This window comes from Aegilops tauschii, chromosome 7, assembly GCF_002575655.3.
Source record: "Aegilops tauschii subsp. strangulata cultivar AL8/78 chromosome 7, Aet v6.0, whole genome shotgun sequence".
NCBI classification, from domain to species: domain Eukaryota; kingdom Viridiplantae; phylum Streptophyta; class Magnoliopsida; order Poales; family Poaceae; genus Aegilops; species Aegilops tauschii.
In genome coordinates, this window is record NC_053041.3 from 452239912 (window position 1) to 452262295 (window position 22384).

The following is a 22384-nucleotide window of genomic DNA, read 5'->3' on the forward strand; positions in this document are numbered from 1 at the left end:
GATGTAGTAGTACTTATTTTTTCTAAAGCGGATGAATATAGACACATTTTAGTGTGTTTGTTCACTCATTTCAATTTGTATTTAGTTCATATTAAAATATCCAAAACATCTAATATTTGTGAGTGGAGGGAGTACAATTTTCTATTAAAATTTTATTTCACAATAAAAAATCTTTCTCTTCAAAACAAACGATCTTGCTACCACAGTTACAACATATTACTATATCTCAGAAAATAAATTTCCGGACTAACAATTCAACACACAGATCACATATGTACGCCCCTGTGAATGATATAGGATAATCGATTGTGTTATTCACATGGATGAACTGTATATAGTACAACTATAGACATGACAAATATGGTGAGGAACATGTGGGTTTGGATTGCCGACTTCCAGCATGACAGAATAAGGCCGTTAAGAATCTGGATTGACGACTTCCAGGTTCCAGCGTCACCAGAAAGGACGCATTCGCTCTCAAAAAAAGAACGGACGCATTCTTATGCCATTGAGCACGAAAGGGACTACTGCAAAAATGCCCTGCAGGAGAATCTTCCGTTATAGCCAACAAAAACTGGAATTATTTAAATGCACTACACAACATCAGGCATCGAGCTTGATCTCAACAGTTCAATTGACCCAATCTCTTTGGCACAACTCTCCGTGTAACATTCAGGTCGAGAGAGGCAAACTTTCTATTGCGACATGCCATTGTAGATGTACCATTCGACATAAACTAAACCAAAGGCATATACATCAAGCCATATGATAAGCGGAGAAGTGAATGGATGAACCCATGGGCATATGAACCCACTTTGGAAAACTTATTTCTAAATGTCAAAAATTTCTGAAAAAAGTCTCATGCATACATCTTCACACTCCATGTGCGCGCAGAAAGTTTCGCGGAAAAACAACTTTTTCTTTGGCCTGTGCAAAAAAAGACAAAAAAATGTGTCGCGGAACGCTACTTAGAAGCACTGAAATTTGTCTTTTTTGCGGAGGCAAAACCAAAAGACATTTTTTTCACAAAACTTTGTGCCGCGCACACATGTTGCGAAGATGTATGCGTGGAATTTTCTTTTGAATATTTTTACATTTTAAAACGTGTTTAAAATGCATTTTTAGAAAAGTGGGTTCAGCACGTCCACACTCAAGCGGAGAAGTGCATGGATGAAGCCACTCATGGTAAGCGAGACTACTCGTTTGTTCTATGTTCATGTCTCATGCGACAATTTCTGATATTGTAGCTCGTAGCTCTAAATTCTCAAAAATGATGCAGCTCCATGTTATTTCAACTGTTCCAGCTGGGTTGGTTTTTGTTTCTGCGTATAATAACCAAGGGAACATATGCTAACAAGTCAATATCCTAGCGCAGATGTAGGATGTTGTGTTCATCGTTGCTTACTACTAACATTTCAAAATGACCCTTAATGGATGATTTTTGTTGCACTTCTCAACCACATCATGAGTAACTAACAAAAAGGTCAACGGTGCTAGTGGTATATTTTTTGAACTGAAGAAGAAACACGTTTAGTTTTTTGCTTTTTTTCAGATAGAAGCACTTTCAGTTACAGAAACAAAGATCACACAGCTTTATGAAATCAACTTTACAGGAAGCATTCGTGTAAGGAAACATTAATGAGTATCTAAGTGTTTTCAGTTCATTTTATACAAAAGACAAACAACAGCCTGTTTCTTCTGCACCGGAAGAAAATGCTAGTATGTGATAAGCTTTAGAAAATGGAGTACTTACAGCAACTGTGCAGGCAATCAATCCAGGCTTCTCCCGGTGATCCAAAGCAACAAAGAATAGAAGAAAAGCACCAATATACCAGGGAATTGCAGCCAAGAAGAACCCTAGTAAGAACCTTCAAAACAAAACCAACCTAAAGTCTTTAATATGGATTGATTGTCCTTTCATTTTAAATTTGCAGGTAAGAACAATGAACTTGCACAAACTCCTTAATATGAATATTATACCGATGCTAAAAGATGGCAGTTTACTACTACTCCGTCCCATAATATAAGAGCGTTTTTTACACTAGTAGACAGCAGCAGTGTGTAAAAAACGCTCTTATATTATGGGACGGAGGGAGTAGACAGCAGCACAGTAGCACAACACATTCCAGAATTAACTATGCCAGTTTAGGATAATCCTCTTCTGTTGTATCAACTTATATCATAATCCAATTCCAGTACCATTTGATTACAAATTCTCACTAGCAAGGATGGCATGTTTTGGACCTGGAGCATATCCTCCAAATGCTGCTCGCCCAATTTGTTGATGAAACAGTTACTTGTGCAATCCCCCATTCACATACCAAGTAGCAACCAAGTGCTCATACTGTTACCTACTTCAAGCTTTGCCACACCGATCGCAATGGAGACAAACACCACCAAAAGGAAGGGCACTTACAAAGCCCCGCCGACGCCGACGCCGCAGAACGGCAGCCGCGGCTCCCGGACTGGGAGGCCCTCCACCAAGACCTGCTGCTGGATAGTGCACGGGAAAGCAACAACGCCCTGAGCACTGCGCCCTGCGCGCCAAGACACAGACGCGCACACACAAGGAGTCGTTTCAGTCTCCACGGAGAAGAGCAGGAGCTGGTGGGCAGTTCGAGAGAAGGAGCGCTGACCTTTCAGGGAGGGGTCGTAGGCGGCTGCAGCGACGGGCGGCGGCGGCGGAGGGGAGAAGGTGCCGTAGTGGTGGTGGTGGTATGGGGGAGGAGGGCTGGCGCTGGCGAAGGGGGAGGCGGAGGGGAGCTTGGCGGTGGGGTCCCTGGTCTGTTGCATCGCCATGGACGAACGATTTGGAGAGATCTCGAGGTGTGGTGGTGTGCGCTGTGTACTTTTGGAAGGGGAGCAAAATGTCGCCGGTTTTGGGGAAGAATATAGACGGTGGAGGAAGCGCGTCCGTCTATCGTGCGACAACCAGGGAGGTGGACTGAATATAATGATTTGTTTTAGATGGGTGGATTCAACACACCAGGGCCTTTTTTATTCGAATTCAATGGTTTTATGAAAATTTAGAGGATCTGATCCGTAGAAATACGGAAATGCTTGCATTCAGCCGGCTGAAAACATGTCACGCGTGGACTGCCTTGTTTGCTTAACGCGTGTCCCATGGACCCCACTTTCTCTCAGAAACATGAGTCTTCTCATGTCCACTTGTTCATCCCAATATCTCGCACTCCTGTCCTCTTCTTCTACCCAAATGCCGCTCCGCCGCACCTCAGACACGCTACTGCGAGCGAAGGGGGACCGGGCATGGAGGTACCGCCCGCCGCCCACCGAAGCTCTTGTCGTCGGAAGCCCGTGTGCCGCTTCAAGGCGATGGCCTCATGGATGCAAGGGACATTGCGCCGCCGCTACAAAAGGGGTTTCGCCGTGGCCTTGTGCTACAAGCCCCGCTACCGGGGTGCTGTGTGCCGGCCGCGCAGGGCTGGATGCCGACAGTGATGTTTCAACTACCAGTATGTTTCGAAAACATGTATGTTTGGTGCACTGGTTTTAACATGTCAATTGTTGCGGAAACATCGTCGGTTGTGAAGGCGCTGATGACGCAGGTCGCCGGATTGCAACATCGCCCATGTTTTGAAAACATCACCGGTGTTGCAGACCGGCCATGTTGGTGGCCGTTGTGAAATGAGGGACGCTTTGCAACATTGCCCATGTTTCGGAAATATCATCGGTGTTGCGGACATTCGATGGGGGTTGATCTGACGGTGGGGAAGCGTCGCCCAAGATATTGTACGTGTGTTGTTTGATTCGTAGATCGCAGCTTATAGGATATATTTTTTTCTTAGGATTCTTTTCCATCAGAATTCGTAGGAATTGTTTCGTCAACTCCAACCTCATGCGTGGAACTGAATCACATATATCGTGCAATCATGTGGTGGCATTCAAGATGACACAACACTCTATTCATGTGTCTTCTCTCCTATTGTTGTGTTGTACACCCATTTTTTATTTTCCAACGTGCAACCAATTTCCAACCATGCGGTCGAGCACTGAATGAATATGATGGGATGTCGTGGGCTCTCTTTGGCTAAACCAACACTGTAGGTTTTTACGGCAAGAAGTTCCACAGACGAAACACGGTAGGTTTTATACTTCTGAATTCAATAGATGAACCACGACTTGCAAGTTAGAAGAACAACACACTTGACTGACGCCGTATTAGGCACATTACTACTAGTCCCTATCTAATTAGGCTCAAGAACTCATTTCTGTTTAATAGAAGCAAACATGTCCTTGAGGGGGCGGCTTGGAGCATCAGCTCGGGTGACGATCTCGACGACCTTGTAGGAAGACTCCTCCGGGCATAACAATGCTTCCACAGCCACTTCTGCAACCTGGTCTCTCGATATGGAGCCCTCGTAGAGAGTGTCCTGCAAATAATTCACAAATGAACATCGTATGTTTGGTTGTATGAGCAACAATCTCTCGAAGAGCAAGGTTCCATGGAGAAGAATTCTGCGGGCTATTGCTTACCTCTGGTTCCATGACAATGTTCCCAGTGGGCGGCTGTTCTGTGAGCCCTCCAGGCCTCACAATGGTGTAATTTATTCCTGATCCCCTGATGTATTTCTCCGCCTGCAGCTTCGCAACGAGCACCAAGCCGAACAGATTGAGCACGATGTAGGCTGGATTCAGAAGTTGGCCCATCGCGGCCCCATTCACTAAAATGGAGCTCACGAGCACGAATCTTGTAACTCCAGCCTTTCGGCATGCTTCCACAAGGTTCACTGTCCCCAAGTTGTCCACCTGCAGTAGCATAATTTTCAGCTAGCTATCACTTGCAGGAGCAAAGCTTAACTCTTTTTACATGGGCAAGAGCATGTCAATCAGAAGTTCAGAACCATTCAGGCAAGAAACTGAACTCCTACTTCGGTTGCGGACAAACCTTCCAGGGAGCAAAGGGATCAAAGGACCGCCGGAAGCCCGTCGCGCAGACGACGGCGTCGACGCCGCGCACGGCCTCGGCCAGCTTGTCGGCGCCCTCCGTCACGTCGGCCCTGACCTGCAATTCAGGATTCAGCCGACACGCGTCTCACGGCATGACTACTGGCAGAAGAGTAGGAATGCGACTGTACTGAAGTAGAGATGAACTAACGAGCTGGAGGTTGGGGTCCTGAGGCAGGCTTCCGCGGGCCCTGCCCACGTCCGTCGTGCCGGCGACGACGCCGAAGCCCTTCTCCAGCAGCTTCGCCACGACGCGCTTGCCGGTTTTCCCCGTCGAGCCGGCCACGAACACGGTGGTCGTCTTCTTGGCGCCTGGAGCGCTCGCCGACGCCTCGTCCATCGCGGAGGCGGCCGGGCGGGTGACGTGGAGCTTTCGTGTGGTCGGGGAGAGGCAGGCGAGCACGAGAGGCAGGCGGGGACGGGCGGTGGGGGCGTGGAAAACACCGGCCATTGGTTATGTGTGGCCTGTGGGTCTGTTGGTTTGAGATGTCTCTAGTATCCTCTTGCTTGTTCGTTTGTGTAGTACACTTTGTTGCAGACATTAACTAGGGTTAGACCAGCAAATTGCCGTGTAAGTTCTGTAATGATTATCATCATGTCAATGTAACCTGGTTTGGATGAAATTAGACTAAATCACCCTTTAACTGTAAGTCAAGAAGATGTGAAAAAAGGAAGTGTATATGCAATGTGTGTTAAAATTTTGAATACAGAAGTATTTCAAAAATAAAGTTTTGTCTGTATACTTAAATATTGATCAAGGTGTGAGGATCCGCCTATTTGCTGGATCGACTGACATTTTGTATTTCTAAGTCGGGTGTGTCTAGGATACATCTAAATGTGCTCTAGTTATTGTCCATCTAAGTGAGTGAATCAAGTATAAAGAGAAAAGAAAAAAAAATATCCACACGAATCTCAACGTAAGATCAATGTCATAGGACTTAGATGTGCAATACTTACGGCACATCTATATGTGTTTTAGCAAAACTGTTCTAAGTCCTTGATTTTAAGCGCCGATCTTCGTTCAACAATAGGAAGCAAGACATCTGCCTTCTCCGATGCAACATACTCCCTCTGTAACTAAAATCATGACGAGTATTTTAGAAAAGAGGGAGTAATAAATTGTCAAGTCTGGATGGTTTCCCTGTTTAGTTTGCTAGCTTTTTTTATTACTTCCATAAGGTTGTGTTATCTCTTCGTAGTGTAAATTATGTGGGGTAATAGCTCTTCTTTCGGAAGGCCCTTAGGTCATTAGGTTTCAACAATTCAGATTTTTGTCTGTTAGTTTGTTAAATGAGGGTGTTAAAATCAGGAACGGAGCAAGAAATTTTGTTAGGCTGGTCATAGTGGGGAGTAATAGACTAGTAACATATATATGTTACTAGTCTATGTTACTACCTTCATAATGGGTAGTAACATATGTATGATAACATGCGAGCCTTCATTAATTGAGATATAGACTCATTTTACCTCGGGGTGTGTTATGTTACAGTAACATATTATGTTACCACAAGCATCTCTCTCCTCATTAACTCCATGCCACATAAGCAAATTTATCTTGAGATGTGTTAGGCTAGTCATAGTGGGGAGTAACTTAGACTAGTAACATGTATATGTTACTAGTCTATGTTACTACCTTTATAATGGGTAGTAACATATGGATAGTAACATGCAAGCCTTTATTAATTGAGATATAGACTCATTTTATCTCGGGGTGTGTTATGTTACAGTAACATATTATGTTACCACAGGCATCTCTCTCCTCATTAACTCCACATGTCACATAAGCAATTTTTTATTGGGATGTGTTATGTTATTATCTAAGTTACTCCCACTATGACTAGCCTTATGTTACTATCTAAGTTACTCCCACTATGACTAGCCTTAAAGGGGAGCCAATGAAACATGTAAAAGCATTGAAGTACGGCATAAATAAGAATTTATTGACTAAACTCATCAACCCGACATACTGTTTAGGGATGGTTTAAGAATGTTTACAACATGGGGGAGCCATGGCCCAACTCGTAGTTGTCTTCCTAGTTAAAATATTCACAAACTAAGCACTAATCATGTTGTCGTGGTTGTTCTTAAAGTCATACAACTAACATAAATGGCATTTTTCCAAGTCTCTGCATTGTGGAAGGAGTAGTTATTTTACATGAGACATATACACGAGCTCCCACTGAAAAATTAGAACAAGTAATGCAAAATCGATTTTGAGAAAGCTTATGGTCATGTACTCCAATCCTTTTTACAAGAAGAATTTTTTGACGAAAGAGGTTTCTTCTATTCGGGAGTATGGGTGGCTAAAATTGTCTAAAAGGTTAGCGTAGCCACTAAACCGAATGATGAAATTAGGTCATTCTTGCAGACCACAAATGGCATTCGACAAGGGGATTCTTTACTCATTTTTTTAAACATCATTGTCGATATGTTGGTTATTATCGTTAACAAAGCCACAGAAGACATTGAGATTAGTGAAGTGTCTAAAACGTAGCGTGTTTTTCGTCCACTTCATTCATTTCTTTTTATCGATTATTGCATATATCTAATCAATTTATAGCTATTACTGGCCATAAATTCACATTATTGTTTTTAGTATTCCGATTTTGGTGATGTGTTGTTTTGTGGATTCCTTATGCGTGTTTCATCTCTCAAAGAACTTAATCAGTCACCAAATTTGGCAAAATTAAGGAAAAAGTGGTGGTCAAATTTTGGTATATTAGTGGAGGTGTCACTCAGGATTATCTCGAATAAAAAAGTGAATAACATGGAAGTTGATTTTCTTTCCTTTTTGATCATTTCAGTCGGAGGTTGTATGCAAGACAATGAAAAATACAACCGATCTATTTGTTGGAAATATGCCCTAGAGGCAATAATAAAATGGTTATTATTGTATTTCCTTGTTCATGATAATTGTCTGTTGTTCATGCTATAATTGTATTAACTGGAAACCGTAATACATGTGTGAATACATAGACCACAACATGTCCCTAGTGAGCCTCTAGTTGACTAGCTCGTTGATCAACAGATAGTCATGGTTTCCTGACTATGGACATTGGATGTCATTGATAACGGGATCACATCATTAGGAGAATGATGTGATGGACAAGACCCAATCCTAAGCATAGCACAAGATCGTGTAGTTCGTTTGCTAGAGCTTTTCCAAATGTCAAGTATCATTTCCTTAGACCATGAGATTATGCAACTCCCGGATACCATAGGAGTGCTTTGGGTGTGCCAAACGTCACAACGTAACTGGGTGGCTATAAAGGTGCACTACGGGTATCTCCGAAAGTGTCTGTTGGGTTGGCACGAATCGAGACTGGGATTTGTCACTCCGTATGACGGAGAGGTATCTCTGGGCCCACTCGGTAATGCATCATCATAATGAGCTCAATGTGACCAAGTGTTTGGTCATGGGATCATGCATTACGGTACGAGTAAAGTGACTTGCCGGTAACGAGATTGAACAAGGTATTGGGATACCGACGATCGAATCTCGGGCAAGTAACGTACCGATTGACAAAGGGAATTGTATACGGGATTGATTGAATCCTCGACATCGTGGTTCATCCGATGAGATCATCGTGGAACATGTGGGAGCCAATATGGGTATCCAGATCCCGCTGTTGGTTATTGACCGGAGAGTCGTCTCGGTCATGTCTGCATGTCTCCCGAACTCGTAGGGTATACACACTTAAGGTTCGGTGACGCTAGGGTTGTAGAGATATTAGTATCCGGTTAACCGAAAGTTGTTTGGAGTCCCGGATGAGATCCCGGACGTCACGAGGAGTTCCGGAATGGTCCGGAGGTAAAGATTTATATATGGGAAGTCCTATTTTGGCCACCGGAAAATGTTCGGGATTTTTCGGTATTGTACCGGGAAGGTTCTAGAAGGTTCTGAAGTGGGGTCCACCTGCATGGGGGGACCCACATGAACGTGGGTAGTGGGGGCAAGGCCCCACACCCCTGGTCAAGGCGCACCAAGATCCCACCTTAGAAGGAATAAGATCATATCCCGAAGGGATAAGATCAAGATCCCTAAAAAGGGGGGATAACAATAGGCGGGGAAGGGAAATGATGGGATTTCTTTCCCCCACCTTTGCCAATGCCCCAATGGACTTGGAGGGAAAGAAACCAGCCCCCTCCACCCCTATATATAGTGGGGAGGCGCATGGGAGCAGCACCCCAAGCCCCTGGCGCCTCCCTCTCCCTCCCGTGACACCTCTCCCTCTCGCTGAGCTTGGCGAAGCCCTGCCGAGATCCCCGCTGCTTCCACCACCACGCCGTCGTGCTGCTGGATCTCCATCAACCTCTCCCTCCCCTTGCTGGATCAAGAAGGAGGAGACGTCTTCCCAACCGTACGTGTGTTGAACGCGGAGGTGCCGTCCGTTCGGCGCTCGGTCATCGGTGATTTGGATCACGACGAGTACGACTCCATCAACCCTGTTCACTTGAACGCTTCCGCTCGTGATCTACAAGGGTATGTAGATGCACTATTTTCCCTCTCGTTGCTAGAAGACTCCATAGATTGTTCTTGGTGATGCGTAGTAAAATTTGAATTATTGCTACGTTCCCCATCAGTGGCATCATGAGCCAGGTCTATGCGTAGATTCTATGCACGAGTAGAACACAAAGTAGTTGTGGGCGATGATTTGTTCAATTTTCTTGCCGTTACTAGTATTATCTTGATTCGGCGGCATTGTGGGATGAAGCGGCCCGGACCGACCTTACACGTACTCTTATGTGAGACAGGTTCCACCGACTGACATGCACTTGATGCATAAGGTGGCTAGCGGGTGTCTGTCTCTCCCACTTTAGTCGGATCGGATTCGATGAAGAGGGTCCTTATGAAGGGTAAATAGCAATTGGCATATCACCGTTGTGGCTTTTGCGTAGGTAAGAAACGTTCTTGCTAGAAACCCATAGCAGCCACGTAAAACATGCAACAACAATTAGAGGACGTCTAACTTGTTTTTGCAGGGTATGCTATGTGATGTGATATGGCCAAAAGGATGTGATGAATTATATATATGTGATGTATGAGATTGATCATGTTCTTGTAATAGGAATCACGACTTGTATGTCGATGAGTATGACAACCGGCAGGAGCCATAGGAGTTGTCTTAATTTATTGTATGACCTGCGTGTCAATGAAAACCGCCATGTAATTACTTTACTTTATTGCTAACCGTTAGCCATAGTAGTAGAAGTAATAGTTGGCGAGACAACTTCATGAAGACACGATGATGGAGATCATGATGATGGAGATCATGGTGTCATGCCGGTGACGAAGGTGATCATGCCGCGCCTCGAAGATGGAGATCAAAGGCGCAAGATGATATTGGCCATATCATGTCACTTTATGATTTGCATGGATGTTTGTCATGTTTACATCTTATTTGCTTAGAACGACGGTAGCATAAATAAGATGATCCCTCACTAAAATTTCAAGAGACGTGTTCCCCCTAACTGTGCACCGTTGCGAAGGTTCGTTGTTTCGAAGCACCACGTGATGATCGGGTGTGATAGATTCTAACGTTCGCATACAACGGGTGTAAGCCAGATTTACACATGCGAAACACTTAGGTTGACTTGACGAGCCTAGCATGTACAGACATGGCCTCGGAACACAAGAGGCCGAAAGGTCGAACATGAGTCGTATAGTAGATACGATCAACATGGAGATGTTCACCGATGATGACTAGTCCGTCTCACGTGATGATCGGACACGGCCTAGTTGACTCGGATCATGTATCACTTAGATGACTAGAGGGATGTCTATCTGAGTGGGAGTTCATTAAATAATTTTAGGTGAACTTAATTATCATGAACATAGTCAGAAGGTCTTTGCAAATTATGTCGTAGCTTACACTTTAGTTCTACTGTTTAAGATATGTTCCTAGAGAAAATTTAGTTGAAAGTTGATAGTAGCAATTATGCGGACTGGGTCCGTAAACTGAGGATTGTCCTCATTGCTGCACAGAAGGCTTATGTCCTTAATGCACCGCTCGGTGTGCTGAACCTCGACCGTCGTTTGTGGATGTTGCGAACATCTAACATACACGTTTTGATGACTACGTGATAGTTCAGTGCGTAATGTTAAAACGGTATAGAATTGAGGCACCGAAGACGTTTTTGAAACGTCGCAGAACATGTGAGATGTTCCAAAGACTGAAATTGGGATTTCAGACTAGTGCCCACGTCAAGAGGTATGAGACCTCTGACAAGTTTCTTAAGCCTGCAAACTAAGGGAGAAAAGCTCAACCGTTGAGCATGTGCTCAGATTGTCGGAGTACTACAATCGCTTGAATCGAGTGGGAGTTAATCTTCCAGATGAGATAGTGATGGTTCTCCAAAGTCACTGCCACCAAGCTACTAGAGCTTCGTGATGAATTATAACAAATCAGGGATAGATATGATGATCCTTGAGCTATTCGCGATGTTTGACACCACGAAAGTAGAAATCAAGTAGGAGCATCAATTGTTGATGGTTAGTAAAACCACTAGTTTCAAGAAGGACAAGGGAAAGAAGGGATACTTCATGAAACGGCAAATAAGTTGCTGCTCTAGTGAAGAAACCCAAGGTTGAACCCAAACCTGAGACTAAATGCTTCTGTAATGAGGGGAATGGTCACTGAAGCAGAACTACCCTAGATACTTGGTAGATGAGAAGGTAGGCAAGGTCGACAGAAGTATATTGGATATACATTATATTAATGTGTACTTTACTAGTACTCCTAGTAGCACCAGGGTATTAGATACCGGTTCGGTTGCTAAGTGTTGGTAACTCGAAATAAAAGGCTACGGAATAAACGGAGACTAGCTAAAGGTGAGATGACGATACGTGTTGGAAGTGTTTCCAAGGTTGATGTGATCAAGCATCGCATGCTCCCTCTACCATCGAGATTGGTGTTAAACCTAAATAATTGTTATTTGGTGTTTGCGTTGAGCATAGACATGATTGGATTATGTTTATCGCAATACGGTTATTCATTTAAGGAGAATAATGGTTACTCTGTCTATTTGAATAATACCTTCAATGGTCTTGCACCTGAAATGAATGATTCATTGAATCTCGATCGTAGTGATACACATGTTCATGCCAAAAGATATAAAATAGTAATGATAGTACCACATACTTGTGGCACTGCCATTTGAGTCATATTGGTATAAAACGCATGAAGAAGCTCCATGTTGATGGATCTTTGGACTCACTCGTTTTTGAAAAGATTGAGACATGCGAACCATGTCTATTGGTAGATATGCATGAAGAAACTCCATACAGATGGATCGTTTGGACTCACTTGATTTAGAATCACTTGAGACATGCAAATCATAACACATGGGCAAGATGACTGAAAGGCCTCGTTTTCAGTAAGATGGAACAAGAAAGCAACTTGTTGGAAGTAATACATTTTGATGTGTGCAGTCCAATGAGTCCTGAGGCATGTAGTGGATATCGTTATGTTCTTGCTTCACAGATGATTTGAGTAGATGCTGAGTATATTTACTTGATGAAACACAAGTCTGAATTATTGAAAGGTTCAAGTAATTTCAGAGTGAAGTTGAAGATCGTCATGACAATAGGATAAAATGTCTGTGATATGATCATAGAGATGAATATTTGAGTTACGAGTTTGGCACACAATTAAGAAATTGTGGAAATTGTTTCACGACTAATACCGCCTGGAACACCATAGTGTGATGGTGTGTCCGAACATCATAACTGCACCCTATTGGATATGGTGCATACCATGATGTCTCTTATCGAATTACCGCTATCATTTATGGGCTAGGCATTAGAGACAACCGCATTCACTTTAAATAGGGCACCACGCAATTCCGTTGAGACGACACCGTATGAACTATGGTTTAGAGAAACCTAAGCTGTCGTTTCTTAAAAGTTTGGGGCTGCGACACTTATGTGGAAAAGTTTCAGGCTAATAAGCTCGAACCCAAAGCGGATAAATGCATCTTCTTAGAATACCCAAAACAGTTGGGTATACCTCCTATTTCAGATCTGGAAGCAAAAGTGATTGTTTCTAGAAACGGGTCCTTTCTCGAGGAAAAGTTTCTCTCGAAAGAATTGAGTAGGAGGATGGTGGAGACTTGATGAGGTCATTGAACCATCACTTCAACTAATGTGTAGCAGGGCACAGGAAGTTATTCCTGTGGCACCTACACCAATTGAAGTGGAAGCTTATGATAGTGATCATGAACTTTAGATCAAGTCACTACCAAACCTCATAGGACGACAAGGATGCGTACTACTTCAGAGTGGTACGTAATCCTGTCTTGGAAGTCATGTTGTTGGACAACAATGAACCTATGAGCTATGGAGAAGCGATGGTGGGCCCGGATTCCGACGAATGGCTCGAGGCCATAAAATCCGAGGGAGGATCCATGTATAAAAACAAAGTGTAGACTTTGGAAGAACTACTTGATGGTCGTAAGGCTGTTGGGTGCAGATGGATTTTAAAAGGAAGACAGACAATGATGGTAAGTGTCACCATTAAGAAAGCTCGACTTGTCGTTAAGATGTTTTCCGGCAAGTTCAAGGAGTTGACTGCGATGAGACTTTCTCACTCGTAGCGATGCTAAGAGTCTGTTGGAATTATATTTAGCAGTTACTGCATTATTTATGAAATCTTGCATATAGGATGTCAAAACATTGTTTCCTCGACGATTTTCTTGAGGAAAGGTTGTATGTGATACAACCAGAAGGTTTTGTCAATCCTGAAAGATGCTAACAAGTATGCAAAGCTCCAGCAATCCTTCTAAGGATTGGAGTAAGCATCTCGGAGTTGGAATGTACGCTTTGATGAGATGATCAAAGATTTTGGGTTTTTACAAAGTTTATGAGAAACTTGTATTTCCAAAGAAGTGAGTGGGAGCACTATAGAATTTCTGATGAGTATATGTTGTTGACATATTGTTGATCGGAAATGATGTAGAATTTCTGGAAAGCATCCAGGGTTATTTGAAAAGTGTTTTTCAATGGAAAACCTGGATTAAGCTACTTGAACATTGAGCATCAAGATCTATAAGGATAGATCAAAACGCTTAATAGTACTTTCAAATGAATGCATACCGTGACAGGATTTTGAAGGAGTTCAAAATAGATCAGCAAAGAAGGAGTTCTTGGCTGTGTTACAAGGTGTGAGCATTGAGTGAGACTCAAGACCTGACCACGGCAGAAGAGAGAGCAAGGACGAAGGTCGTGCCCTATGCTTTAGACGTAGGCTCTACAGTATGCTATGCTGTGTACCGCACCTGAAGTGTGCCTTGCCATGAATTAGTCAAGGGGTACAAGAGTGATCCAGGAATGGATCACATGACAGCGGCCGAACTTATCCTTAGTATCTAGTGGACTAAGGAATTTTCTCGATTATGGAGGTGGTAAAAGAGCTCGTCGTAAAGGGTTGCGTCAATGCAAACTTTGACACTAATCCGGATGACTCTAAGTAGTAAACCGGATTTGTATAGTAGAGCAGTTATTTGGAATAGCTCCAAGTAGCGCGTGGTAGCTACATCTACAAGATGACATAGAGATTTGTATAGCACACACGGATCTGAATGTTGAAGACCCGTTGACTAAAACCTCTCTCGTAAGCATAACACGATCAAACCCTAGAACTCATTGAGTGTTAATCACATGGTGATGTGGACTAGATTATTGACTCTAGTAAACTCTTGGGTATTAGTCACATGGCGATGTGAACTTTGAGTGTTAATCACATGGTGATGTGAACTAGATTATTGACTCTAGTGCAAGTGGGAGACTGTTGGAAATATGCCCTAGAGGCAATAATAAAATGGTTATTATTGTATTTCCTTGTTCATGATAATTGTCTGTTGCTATAATTGTATTAACTGGAAACCGTAATACATGTGTGAATACATAGACCACAACATGTCCCTAGCGAGCCTCTAGTTGACTAGCTCATTGATCAACAGATAGTCATGGTTTCCTGACTATGGACATTGGATGTCATTGATAACGGGATCACCTCATTAGGAGAATGATGTGATGGACAAGACCCAATCCTAAGCATAGCACAAGATCGTGTAGTTCGTTTGCTAGAGCTTTTCCAAATGTCAAGTATCATTTCCTTAGACCATGAGATTGTGCAACTCCCGGATACCATAGGAGTGCTTTGGGTGTGCCAAACGTCACAACGTAACTGGGTGGCTATAAAGGTGCACTACGGGTATCTCCGAAAGTGTCTGTTGGGTTGGCACGAATCGAGACTGGGATTTGTCACTCCGTATGACGGAGAGGTATCTCTGGGCCCACTCGGTAATGCATCATCATAATGAGCTCAATGTGACCAAGTGTTTGGTCACGGGATCATGCATTACGGTACGAGTAAAGTGACTTGCCGGTAACGAGATTGAACAAGGTATTGGGATACCGACGATCGAATCTCGGGCAAGTAACGTACCGATTGACAGAGGGAATTGTATACGGGATTGATTGAATCCTCGACATCGTGGTTCATCCAATGAGATCATCGTGGAACATGTAGGAGCCAACATGGGTATCCAGATCCCGCTGTTGGTTATTGACCGGAGAGTCGTCTCGGTCATGTCTGCATGTCTCCCGAACCCGTAGGGTCTACACACTTAAGGTTCAGTGACGCTAGGGTTGTAGAGATATTAGTATGCGGTTAACCGAAAGTTGTTCGGAGTCCCGGATGAGATCTCGGACATCACGAGGAGTTCCGGAATGGTCCGGAGGTAAAGATTTATATATGGGAAGTCCTATTTTGGCCACCGGAAAATGTTCGGGATTTTTCGGTATTGTACCGGGAAGGTTCTAGAAGGTTCCGAAGTGGGGCCCACCTGCATGGGGGGACCCACATGAACGTGGGTAGTGGGGGCAAGGCCCCACACCCCTGGTCAAGGCGCACCAAGATCCCACCTTAGAAGGAATAAGATCATATCCCGAAGGGATAAGATCAAGATCCCTAAAAAGGGGGGATAACAATTGGTGGGGAAGGGAAATGATGTGATTTCTTCCCCCCACCTTTGCCAACGCCCCAATGGACTTGGAGGGCAAGAAACCAGCCCCCTCCACCCCTATATATAGTGGGGAGGCGCATGGGAGCAGCACCCCAAGCCCCTGGCGCCTCCCTCTCCCTCCCGTGACACCTCTCCCTCTCGCTGAGCTTGGCGAAGCCCTGCCGAGATCCCCGCTGCTTCCACCACCACGCCGTCGTGCTGCTGGATCTCCATCAACCTCTCCCTCCCCTTGCTGGATCAAGAAGGAGGAGGCGTCTTCCCAACCGTACGTGTGTTGAACGCGGAGGTGCCGTCCGTTCGACGCTCGGTCATCGGTGATTTGGATCACGACGAGTACGACTCCATCAACCCCGTTCACTTGAACGCTTCCGCTCGCGATCTACAAGGGTATGTAGATGCACTCTTTTCCCTCTCGTTGCTAGAAGACTCCATAAGATTGTTCTTGGTGATGCGTAGAAAAATTTGAATTATTGCTACGTTCCCCATCATTATTTAACTAGTGACAGATCATGGATGTCACCTAGAGGGGGGGGGGGTGAATATGCGCTTTAAAATAATTACGGTTTAGGCTTGAACAAATGCTGAATAAAACTAGTGTTTAAATTGTCAAGCACAAAACCTAATTCGACTAGGCTCACCCATGTGCACCAACAACTTGTGCTAAGTAAGATAAACAACTAAGTGATAGCAATATATATAACATGGCATACTATGGCTATCACAAAGTAAAGTGCATAAGTAAAGGGCTTGGGTAAGAGATAACCGAGGCACGCGGAGATGATGATGTATCCCGAAGTTTACACCCTTGCGGATGCTAATCTCTGTTTGGAGCAGTGGAGTGATAACCCACAAGTATAGGGGATCAGTTCTAGCCTCTTTCGATAAGTAAGAGTGTCGAAACCCACGAGGAGCTAAAGGTAGAACAAATATTCCCTCAAGTTCTATCGACCACCGATACAACACTATGCACGCTTAATGTTCGCTTTACCTAGAACAAGTATGAAACTAGAAGTACTTTGTAGGTGTGATAGGATAGGTTTGCAAGATAATAAAGAGCACATAAATAAAAACTAGGGCTGTTTAGATAAAGAAATAACTATGTTAGTTTTAGTGGAGAGATTTTTGTCACAAGAAAGCTATTTGTCCCTAGGCAATCGATAACTACACCGGTAATCATTATTGCAATTTTATATGAGGGAGAGGCATAAGCTAACATACTTTCTCTACTTGGATCATATGCACTTATGATTGGAACTCTAGCAAACATCTGTAACTACTAAAGATCATTAAGGTAAAACCCAACCATAGCATTAAAGTATCAAGTCCTCTTTATTCCCATACGCCATAACCCACTTATCCGTGTTTAGGCTGATATCACCCCCGCAACGCAGATAATAAGCAAACCATGAACATATTGCAACACCCTACATCGGGGACCCCTTACGCTTGCGCAACACGGAGAGCACCATAGGACAACACCAATAATAAAACATGCAACTCAAACCAATCATGATCATCAACCAACCCATAGGACAAAACGAATCTACTCAAACATCATAGGATAGCCATACATCATTGGGAAATAAAATATAGCGTTGAGCACCATGTTTAAGTAGAGATTACAGCGGGGAGAAGGGGTGTTACACCGCTGCATAGAGGGGGAGAGAGTTGGTGATGATGGCGGCGAAGTTGTTGGTGTAGATCGCCGTCACGATGATGGCCCCGGCGGCGTTCCGGCTCCACCGGTAAAGAGGGGGAGAGAGCCCCCCCTCATTCTTCTTATTCTTCCTTGACCTCCCCCTAGAAGGGAGAAGGGTTTCCTCTCTGGTCCATGGCCTCCATGGCGGCGGAGAGCCCCTCCGAGATTGGATCTCTCTCTCTCTCTCTCTCTCTCTCTCTCTCTCTCTGTTTCCTTCTGTTTCTGCGCTCTCAGATTCTGGCCTTTCACCGTTTCTTAAATTCCCGGAGATCCGTAACTCCGATTGGGCTGAAATTTTAACATGATTTTTATCCGGATATTAGCTTTCTTGCGCCAGAAGAAGGGCACCAACCGCCTTACGGGGTGTCGACAAGGGTCCAGGGTGCCCCCTACCCCCTGGGACGCGCCCCCTACCTTGCCGCCGCCTGGGGCATCATCTCGCATTGATTCTAATTCCAAAAAATCACATATATTCCAAAAAATCTCTGTAAGTTTTTATCGCATTTGGACTTTGTTTGATATGGATTTTCTGTGAAACAAAAAACATGCAACAAACAGGAATTGGCACTGGGCCCTGGATCAATATGTTAGTCCCAAAAATTATATAAAAAGTTGCCAAAAGTATATGAAAGTTGTAGAATACTGGCATGAAATAATCAAAAATTATAGATATGACGGAGACGTATCATGGAGGCACAATGCTCCCCAAGATTCCACTAGGGCCACCGTGATCTCCTCACGCCCTCGCACAATGCAAGATGTTTTGATTCCACTAAGGGACCCTTGAGGACGGTCACCGAACCCGTACAAATGGCAACCCTTGGGGCGGTCACCGAACCCGTACACCTTGGCAACCCTTGGGGTCGGTCATCGAAACCCGTACAAATTGCTCCGGGCAATCTCCACAACCTAATTGGAGACCCCGTCGCTTGCCCGGAGCTTTACACCACAATGATTGATCTCTAAAGCATCACCAACCGTCTAGGGCGCCCAAGAACCCAAGAGGAACAAGCTTTGGGGTATTGTTGGGGATATGACTATCGGGTATGAACCGCCCAGGAGGGGCCGGGTCATACCACTGGCGACTCATCAATGAAGATGGCGGATCATACAAGCCGGTTGACGGCCCAAGACCCAGAGGCGACTTGAGGCCCAAGAGGATGAACCGCCATATGTGTATGACTTGTTTTGTAAGGCAAGCGTAGGTAGTCACCGAGCCGGACACTTGTGTATGAGCCGGCCGGGACTCCGTGAGCCGCCGGGCGTCAACCTATGTATATAAAGGGACGACCCGGCGGCAGCTTAGGGCAAGAAACAAGAGATCGAGAACTAGGTCAAGCGTATTCGCTCCTTGGTAATCAAAACCCTATCAATACCACCTCAAACTGGATTAGGCTTTTACCTTCACCGCAAGGGGCCGAACCAGTATAAACTCTCTGTGTCCTTTGTCCCGATTAACCCCTTTAAGCTTGTTGGAGATTGTAGCAGAAATTTAAAATTTTCTACGTATCACCAAGATCAATCTATGGAGTCATCTAGCAACGAGAGAGAGGGGAGTGCATCTACATACCCTTGTAGATCGCGCGCGGAAGCGTTCAAGAGAACGGGGTTGATGGAGTCGTACTCGTCGTGATCCAAATCACCGATGATCCTAGCGCCGAACGGACGGCAACTCCGCGTTCAACACACGTACGGAGCGGGGACGTCTCCTCCTTCTTGATCCAGCAAGGGGGAGGAGAAGTTGATGGAGATCCAGCAGCACGACGGCGTGGTGGTGGAAGTAGCGGGATACCGGCAGGGCTTCGCCAAGCGCAAGCGGGGAGGAAGAGGTGTCACGGGAGGGAGGGAGGCGCCAGGGCTTGGGTTGCTGCTCCCATGCGCCTCCCCACTATATATAGGGGTGGAGGGGGCTGGTTTCTTGCCCTCCAAGTCCATTGGGGCGTTGGCAAAGGTGGGGGAAAGAAATCCCATCATTTCCCTTCCCCACCGATTGTTATCCCCCTTTTTTAGGGATCTTGATCTTATCCCTTCGGGATATGATCTTATTCCTTCTAAGGTGGGATCTTGGTGCGCCTTGAACAGGGGTGTGGGGCCTTGCCCCCACTACCCACGTTCATGTGGGTCCCCCCATGCAGGTGGGCCCCACTTCAGAACCTTCTAGAACCTTCCCGGTACAATACCGAAAAATCCCGAACATTTTCCGGTGGCCAAAATAGGACTTCCCATATATAAATCTTTACCTCCGGACCATTCCGAAACTCCTCGTGATGTCCGGGATCTCATCCGGGAATCCGAACAACTTTCAGTTAACCGCATACTAATATCTCTACAACTCTAGCGTCACCGAACCTTAAGTGTGTAGACCCTACGGGTTCGGGAGACATGCAGACATGACCGAGACGACTCTCCGGTCAATAACCAACAGCGGGATCTGGATACCCATGTTGGCTCCCACATGTTCCACGATGATCTCATCGGATGAACCACGATGTCGAGGATTCAATCAATCCCGTATATAATTCCCTCTGTCAATCGGTACGTTACTTGCCCGAGATTCGATCGTCGATATCCCAATACCTTGTTCAATCTCGTTACCGGCAAGTCACTTTACTCGTACCGTAATGCATGATCCCGTGACCAAACACTTGGTCACATTGAGCTCATTATGATGATGCATTACCGAGTGGGCCCAGAGATACCTCTCCGTCATACGGAGTGACAAATCCCAGTCTCGATTCGTGCCAACCCAACAGACACTTTCGGAGATACCCGTAGTGCACCTTTATAGCCACCCAGTTACGTTGTGACGTTTGGCACACCCAAAGCACTCCTATGGTATCCGGGAGTTGCATAATCTCATGGTCTAAGGAAATGATACTTGACATTTGGAAAAGCTCTAGCAAACGAACTACAGGATCTTGTGCTATGCTTAGGATTGGGTCTTGTCCATCACATCATTCTCCTAATGATGTGATCCCTTTATCAATGACATCCAATGTCCATAGTCAGGAAACCATGACTATCTGTTGATCAACGAGCTAGTCAACTAGAGGCTCACTAGGGACATGTTGTGGTCTATGTATTCACACATGTATTACGATTTCCGGATAACACAATTCTAGCATGAACAATAGACAATTATCATGACCAAGGAAATATAATAATAACCATTTTATTATTGCCTCTAGGGCATATTTCCAACAGTCTCCCACTTGCACTAGAGTCAATAATCTAGTTACATTGTGATGAATCGAACACCCATAGAGTTCTGGTGTTGATCATGTTTTGCTCTAGGGAGAGGTTTAGTCAACGGATCTGCTACATTCAGGTCCGTATGTACTTTACAAATATCTATGTCTCCTTTTTGAACATTTTCACGAATGGAGTTGAAGCGACGCTTGATATGCCTGGTCTTCCTGTGAAACCTGGGCTCCTTGGCAAGGGCAATAGCTCCAGTGTTGTCACAGAAGAGAGTCATCGGGCCCGACGCATTGGGAATAACTCCTAGGTCGGTAATGAACTCCTTCACCCAGATTGCTTCTTGTGCTGCCTCTGAGGCCGCCATGTATTCCGCTTCACATGTAGATCCCGCCACAACGCTTTGCTTGCAACTGCACCAGCTTACTGCCCCACCATTCAAAATATACACATATCCGGTTTGTGACTTAGAGTCATCCAGATCTGTGTCGAAGCTAGCATCGACGTAACCCTTTACGACGAGCTCTTCGTCACCTCCATAAACGAGAAACATATCCTTAGTCCTCTTCAGGTACTTCAGGATATTCTTGACTGCTGTCCAGTGTTCCATGCCGGGATTACTTTGGTACCTTCCTACCAAACTTACGGCAAGGTTTACATCAGGTCTGGTACACAGCATGGCATACATAATAGACCCTATGGCCGAGGCATAGGGGACGACACTCATCTTTTCTCTATCTTCTGCCGTGGTCGGGCATTGAGCCGTGCTCAATTGCACACCTTGCAATACAGGCAAGAACCCCTTCTTGGACTGATCCATATTGAACTTCTTCAATATCTTGTCAAGGTACGTACTTTGTGAAAGACCAATGAGGCGTCTTGATCTATCTCTATAGATCTTGATGCCTAATATATAAGCAGCTTCTCCAAGGTCCTTCATTGAAAAACACTTGTTCAAGTAGGCCTTTATGCTTCCCAAGAATTCTATATCATTTCCCATCAACAGTATGTCATCCACATATAATATGAGAAATGCTACAGAGCTCCCACTCACTTTCTTGTAAACACAGGCTTCTCCATAAGTCTGTGTAAACCCAAACGCTTTGATCATCTCATCAAATCGAATGTTCCAACTCCGAGATGCTTGCACCAGCCCATAGATGGAGCGCTGGAGCTTGCATACCTTGTTAGTATTCTTAGGATCGACAAAACCTTCCGGCTGCATCATATACAATTCTTCCTTAAGAAAGCCGTTAAGGAATGCCGTTTTGACGTCCATTTGCCATATCTCATAATCATAGTATGCGGCAATTGCTAACATGATTCGGACGGACTTCAGCTTCGCTACGGGTGAGAAAGTCTCATCGTAGTCAACCCCTTGAACTTGTCGATAACCCTTAGCGACAAATCGAGCTTTATAGATGGTAACATTACCATCCGCGTCCGTCTTCTTCTTAAAGATCCATTTGTTTTCTATCGCTCACCGATCGTCGG

At 44.8% G+C, this 22384-nt stretch overlaps 2 protein-coding genes across 3 annotated transcripts; both read right to left on the reverse strand.

Moving 5' to 3' along the window:
• Positions 1-275: 275 nt before the first annotated feature.
• Positions 276-2933, reverse strand: LOC109733408 (large ribosomal subunit protein eL20z). 2 transcript variants are annotated; one of them, XM_020292622.3, is made up of 4 exons: positions 2637-2933; positions 2417-2537; positions 1754-1868; positions 276-540 (listed from the first exon to the last, which is right to left on the reverse strand). In XM_020292622.3, the coding sequence occupies exons 1-4, from the start codon at positions 2797-2799 to the stop codon at positions 478-480; spliced, it is 462 nt and encodes a 153-aa protein (XP_020148211.1). In that variant the 5' UTR covers positions 2800-2933; the 3' UTR covers positions 276-477. The 2 variants fall into 2 exon arrangements, with proteins under 2 accessions (XP_020148211.1, XP_020148212.1); XM_020292623.4 differs by lacking the exon at positions 276-540 and adding an exon at positions 595-927 and having other exon boundaries at positions 2637-2917.
• Positions 2934-4089: 1156 nt separating this feature from the next.
• On the reverse strand, positions 4090-5454 carry LOC109733407 (uncharacterized protein At2g34460, chloroplastic). Its single transcript, XM_020292621.4, has 4 exons — positions 5117-5454; positions 4907-5023; positions 4495-4767; positions 4090-4391 (listed from the first exon to the last, which is right to left on the reverse strand). Exons 1-4 carry the CDS (start codon positions 5414-5416, stop codon positions 4224-4226), a joined length of 858 nt encoding a protein of 285 aa, XP_020148210.1. The 5' UTR covers positions 5417-5454; the 3' UTR covers positions 4090-4223.
• Positions 5455-22384: the final 16930 nt, after the last annotated feature.

Coding starts and splice junctions, on each gene's coding strand:
- LOC109733408 (XM_020292622.3), bottom strand. CDS start 2,799: ATGGCGATGCAACAGACCAGGGACCCCACCGCCAAGCTCCCCTCCGCC. Junction 1,869..2,416: donor GTCGGCGTCGGCGGGGCTTT/GTAAGTGCCCTT, acceptor TTTGTTTTGAAG/GTTCTTACTAGGGTTCTTCT. Junction 541..1,753: donor TGATTGCCTGCACAGTTGCT/GTAAGTACTCCA, acceptor ATTCTCCTGCAG/GGCATTTTTGCAGTAGTCCC.
- LOC109733407 (XM_020292621.4), bottom strand. CDS start 5,416: ATGGCCGGTGTTTTCCACGCCCCCACCGCCCGTCCCCGCCTGCCTCTC. Junction 5,024..5,116: donor AGGACCCCAACCTCCAGCTC/GTTAGTTCATCT, acceptor CCTGAATTGCAG/GTCAGGGCCGACGTGACGGA. Junction 4,392..4,494: donor ACATTGTCATGGAACCAGAG/GTAAGCAATAGC, acceptor AATTATTTGCAG/GACACTCTCTACGAGGGCTC.